The 5,898-nt window shown below is 45.9% G+C and overlaps 1 protein-coding gene across 1 annotated transcript in view; it reads right to left on the bottom strand.

Annotated features, from left to right (window-relative positions):
- The window catches only part of Ssr2 (signal sequence receptor subunit 2), an 8,134-nt gene extending 5,250 nt beyond the window's left edge, over positions 1–2,884 (bottom strand). The window contains exons 1-3 of the mRNA XM_021196187.1: positions 2,812–2,884; positions 2,447–2,601; positions 1,334–1,432 (exon numbers count right to left, since the gene is read on the bottom strand). Of these exons, the coding sequence (XP_021051846.1) occupies positions 1,334–1,432; positions 2,447–2,601 (254 nt within the window). The 5' untranslated portion in view covers positions 2,812–2,884. The remainder of the gene's footprint in view (positions 1–1,333; positions 1,433–2,446; positions 2,602–2,811) is intronic.
- Between the last annotated feature and the right edge of the window lie 3,014 nt (positions 2,885–5,898).

Here is a 5,898-nt window from a genome sequence, read left to right as displayed (position 1 = left end):
TCTGTGAGAATGCCCCCCAATATCCCTAACGGGCACTGTGGTCTGTGAGAATGCCCCCCAATATCCCTAACGGGCACTGTGGTCTGTGAGAATGCTCCCCACTATCTCTAATGGGCTAACAAAAGGCTAGAGCCTGTGACTCAAGAGAGAGGAAGGCGGGACTGGAGATAGAGTAGGGGGGCTCAGGTAGGGACCACGAGAGGAAGGAGAGACTGGTGAATGTCACCACAAGGCAGGATGAACCAGAAGCACAAGGCAAGAGAAGCCAAGCAAGCCTCAGCTGGCAAGTGATTGGGCATTTATCTCGGAATTCATTTCCCAGCCAGGTTACTCAGTACAGTGCCAGCAGCTTGTAAATAAAATACATCACCTCCTCTGTGTGTGTGTGTGTGTGTGTGTGTGTGTGTACAGGGTTAATCCCAGTTGCTAGGATTAAAGGCATGCCCACCAGTGGCTGGCATATTTTCTTCTTTTGAGATGGGGTCTCACTGTATGTAGCTGCCTGGCAGACCAGAGTGGTACTTTATCTATAGTGCTAGGATTAAACATGTGCACCTTCTTGCCTGCAAAGATTTTACTTATTGATATTTGTGTGTGTTACATGGGTTTATGTGATGTGCACATGTATGTCAGTGTGTAGGCATGTTGGTTTGGAAAAGGACCTGGAGTCCTTGGGGAGGAGTTACAGATGGCTGTGAGCTGTCTGACAAGAGTGTTGGGAAGCAGCCTTGTGTCGTCTATAAAAACACAAGTGCAGGCTGCTGAGATGGCTCAGTGGGTAAGAGCACCCGACTGCTCCTCCAAAGGTCCGGAGTTCAAATCCCAGCAACCACATGGTGGCTCATAACCATCCGTAAAAAGATCTGACTTGCTCTTCTGGAGTGTCTGAAGACAGCTACAGTGTACTTACATATAATAAATAAATCTTTAATAAAAAAAAAAAAAAACCACAAGTGCTCTTACAAAGAGAAAAATCACCCTGGTCCATGAAATTAGTTCTTAAAAGTATAGTACACAACATAAAAACAGAAGTAGCAAATACAAAGAGACTATTTACCCTCATAAGAAAAATGTAGCCAGGCAGGTGGTGGCGCACACCTTTAATCCCAGTACTCAGGAGGCAGAGGCCAGCCTGGTCTACAGAGTGAGTTCCAGGACAGCCAGGGCTACAGGATTACAGCCTGAAGGAAGGCACACTCATACAGCTGACACCTCTTCCTTCCCAGATATAAGACAAGAAACGGGCCACACACCCAGTCTGTCTGCAGCTCCCTTGATGTTTTCCAGGCACTGTCCCTCTCCCAGCCCTCACCACCCATAAAATAAAGGATACGGGGCAATCCGGTCCCATTTGACATTGAGCATGCCGGAGACAATGCCGAAGTCTTCTGGGGGGAAGGAATCGTCAGATAATTCCACATCTAATGCAGCACTGGAAAGTAGAGCAAAGAAAAAGAGGGAGGGACATACAATAAAGGGAGCTGACCAGAAAATCTACCTGCTGGTCAAATGAAACCCCCACAGTAAGTTGGGCCTGTTTTGAAGAATCCAGATCAAGGCCTGGATTCTGTTGCTCAGAAACACCAGAATACTCAAATATCCATAAGTGAATTGCCCAAAGCTATTCCTGCTCTAATTCTAGACAGGGGAAGTAAGATATAAATGGAAAAGAAATATAAAAGGAAAAAACAAAGAAGTGCTCATGGGAGCCAGCAGTGGTGGTATATGCCTTTAATCCCAGCACTGGAGAAGCAGTGTGAGAGACAGATAGATGTCTGTGAGTTTGAGGCCAGCCTGGCCTAAGAGCAAATTCTCCGACGACCAGGGCTACATGAAGAAACTGGGTCTTGAAAAACAACAAACGGGTTGGAGAGATGGCTCAGTGGTTAGGAGCACTGACTGCTCTTCCAAAGGTCCTGAGTTCAAATCCCAGCAACCACATGGTGGCTCACAACCATCTGTAATGAGATCTAACTCCCTCTTCTGGTGTGTCTGAAGACAGCCACAGTGTACTTACATATAATAAATAAATTAATTAAAAAAAAAGAAAAGAAAAAGAAAAACAACAAACAGCCAGGCGTGGTGGCACACGCCTTTAATCCCAGCACTTGGGAGGCAGAGGCAGGCGGATTTCTGAGTTCGAGGCCAGCCTGGTCTACCAAGTGAGTTCCAGGACAGCCANGGCTACACAGAGAAACCCTGTCTCGAAAAACAACAACAACAACAACAAAAAAGAAAAGAAAAAAAGAAATTCACCTAAGGATGTCTTCACTTTCAAAAAGCACCCGGACAAAGGTAAGCCCTCTAGTACATTCATTCATTCATTCACTCACTGCACTCGATGCTGGAGGACTCCAAAAGAGAATTCCCTCCCCAACAAAATGTTCTTTATGCCCACGTGGAACTCGGAATTCAGAAGGAAGCTTGCGAACTCCTAGGCCGTTACCTGGAGCCGACATTGTAGATGTTATACTGCAGGGTCAGGTCCCTCCCTTCCACAGCGTATCTGTTGAGCAATGATTTGGAGGCCAAAAGCCTGGCTCCTTCATCTGCTTGACTGACGGCTAACAGAGCCAACACCACAACCGCCAGCAGCCGCATCTTTGGAAAAAAAAGAGCAAAGTGAGCAATCGACCCAAGCATGGGAAACACTGCCAGCCAGGCAGCCTGTGCGGCGCCACACTCCAGCCCCGCCGCCACGTCGGCAGCCGCGAGCCCCGAAAACCGCCCAAGCCACAGCAGTGTGCACCGCGCTGACGGTCAGGCCAGGTCAGTGGGGACCCCCAGCGCTCCTGCAACTCCCAGACTCACCGTGAGTACATCAAACGCCTCGCAGGGCCACAGGCAACCGGAAAACAACGTCAGCCTCCAAAAGACCGGAAACGGATCTGACCGGAAACCCTGATGTTCCTTCCAGTGCCTTATGGGTGTTGTAGTTCTGGAACAAGCACCATCTAGCCCTTTGTGGTGGCTGCTACCCCAAAGGAGTGAGTTACCTAGAGTCCTTGACTCTTTCCTGTGTGTCGTCCAATTTCTTCTCATTAATGCATACCCCATGGAAAACCCCTCTGTTTATTTAAGTAAATTAAATTGAAATAAACTGCATAGGCACAATTTCAAAGTTCAAAGAGACTCCGACTTTGTTTTAAGGCTGACGAAGCTGATCCAGCCTTTCCTTGCATTCTTAGATTTCCAAACTGCTGGTCACTGCCTTATGTAATTAGCACTTTTTTTTTTAAATTTTTTTATTTGATGTATGTGAATACACTGTCGCTATTTTTTCAGACACACCAGAAGAGGGCATCAAATCCCACTACAGATGGTTGTGAGACACTAAATGGTTGCTGGGAATTGAACTCAGTACTTCTGGAAGGATAGTCAGTGCTCTTAACCATTGAGCAATTTCTACAGCCCCTAGTTGGTCTTTCTCTCTTTTAGCTTTTAATATTCTTTTTTTGTTCTGTACATTTAGTGCTTTGATTATTATGTAGTGGAAGGATTTTATTTTCTGGTCCAATCTATCTGGCATTCCATAAGCTCCTGAATGTTAATAGCGATCTCTTTTGTGAGGAGCCCTAGAAGAGCACTGTTCTTCCAAAGGACCTGAGTTCAATTCCCAGAACTCACATGGTAAAGAGGTCAGCTCAGGAATTTTGGAAAATTCCACCAGACCTCTCCTCTCCTGGAAGAGAAAGGCTATAGAGCACACAGGCATCCCTCCCCTCCCGAAGGGAGAGGCTAACTACATCCTCAGACCACAGGGGGGACCAACCTGCAGATGAGGCAAGCCCAGAGCACGTAGGCAGACGCATTCCTTAGGGCAGATCTACCATTAGCCACCCGCAGATAAGGGAAGCCTTTGCTATTTCATTCCCTAAGGATCAATCAGTTTAAAAGTCACGTTGTTAGCAGGGTGTAGTGGCGCACGCCTTTAATCCTAGCACTCGGGAGGCAAAGGCAGGCGGATTTCTGAGTTGGAGGCCAGCCTGGTCTACAAAGAAAAAGGCCAACTAGGGGCTGTAGAAATTGCTCAATGGTTAAGAGCACTGACTACCTTTCCAGAAGTACTGAGTTCAATTTCCAGCAACCATGTAGTGACTCACAACCATCTGTAGTGGGATCTGATGCCCTCTTCTGGTGTGTCTGAAAAAATAGCGGCAGTGTACTCACATACATCAAATTAAAAAAAAAAAAAAAAAGACAGACCTATCAGAATTATAACTTCTCAACAGAGACTCTAAAAGCCAGAAGATCCTGAACAGATGTCTTGCAGACATTAAGAGACAACGGATGTGCTCATTGTTATGCTATGCAGCCCTCAAGACTCTTGTTGGTGGATGGGTTTGGGTACTGTGTATTTAGATGCTGATTTCTGTGCTCCGTTAGACATCCCTGCATTTGGAGGATGGTCTGGTCAACCTTCTCTGGTCTTTATGTTATGTAAAAACTGTTTTTCATCACCCCTGATTGGTTAATAAGAGAACTGATCAGCCAAGTAGCTGGGCAGAAGAGAATAGGATGGGACATCTGATTCCAGTAGGGGGTGGTCCCAAAGAGACCAGAGAGAGAAGAAACCAGAAGAGTGTGAGGCTCTGGGAGGGACCAGGAGTATTTACCATGAGGTCATGATGAAAGGACAGTCATGAGGACAAACAGACCAGAGTGAGCCAAGGCAAGATCAGATGGCAAATAGTGGGCCTTTTGCCTGGGTATTGGCAGCCTAGGCAAATGACAGCAGTTCAGAACCTGCCCAGGTTCGGCTTGCAGCTTGTTAATAAATACAGCAGGCCTCTGTGTCTTTATTCAGGTGCTAGAGTTGGTGTAGAAATGCCCAGCAGTCATTTGATAACAGGGGTGTAGAAAACCCCCCAAATAGTCACATTTACAGATTGAGTCTGTGACAAGAACTATTTAATTAGCTGGGCTTTGTGGCATGCGCCTCTAATCCCAGCACTTGGGAGGCAGAGGCAGGTGAATTTCTGAGTTCGAGGCCAGCCTGGTCTACAGAGTGAGTTCCAGGACAGCCAGGACTATATACAGAGAAGCCCTGTCTCGAGAAATCAAACCAAACCAAACCTAACAAAACAAAAAACTACTAACTTAGTTTATTTTGAGTTTTGTTTTGTCTATGTGTCAGGTGGGCCTCAAACTCAAGGTAATCATTGGCCTCGAGTTCCTAAATGCCAAGAGAGAAAAGAGTAGAAAAGAGCTGTTATGAGGTACTGACGTGTTGATTCCATTAGTGGTTGACTTAAAGCACTGCCTGGACTCTAAATAGTCAGACATAACTTTCCCAGGAGGAGAAAAACCTGCAAAGGGCCCCAAGTCAACTGTTGAAGGGGGAAATAATTAAATCAGAAACGCTCATTGTCCTTAACAAAAAACATGACCATAAAGCTTATATCACCATGCCTTTCACAAGCAAAAGCTGACTGCCTGTCAATGCTTGCTTGTCTCACCTTGTAGCTTAGAGTATGAAAACCCAAGCTGGACCCTAGTCAAGGCCTCTCAGAAGCGGTCCTGGCTTTCGTCCTCAGTGAATGTTCTCTCCACTCTCATTGGTGTTGGAGTGTTTATTCCAGAGATTTCCACAACACACACCTGCTAATCCACATGATTTGCTTTGTTTTATACATCTTTGAGTGCCTCATCTGCATGGGCACCTGCAGGACAGAAGAGGGCATCAGATCCCATTACAGATGGTTGTGAGCCACCATGTGGTTGCTGGGAATTATACTCAGGACTCTGGAAAAGCAGCCAGTGCTCTAAACCACTGAGCCATCTTTCCAGGTCCCAATCCATCAAGTTTTCTTTCTTTCTTTCTTTCTTTCTTTCTTTCTTTCTTTCTTTCTTTCTTTCTTTCTTTCTTTCTTTCTTTCTTTCTTTCTTTCTTTCTTT

The sequence above is a fragment of the Mus pahari genome, chromosome 4 (genome assembly GCF_900095145.1).
Source record: "Mus pahari chromosome 4, PAHARI_EIJ_v1.1, whole genome shotgun sequence".
In the NCBI taxonomy this organism is placed as follows: Eukaryota; Metazoa; Chordata; class Mammalia; order Rodentia; family Muridae; genus Mus; species Mus pahari.
Note: the sequence above shows the minus strand (reverse complement) of the source record. Positions and strands in the feature narration are given on the sequence as shown.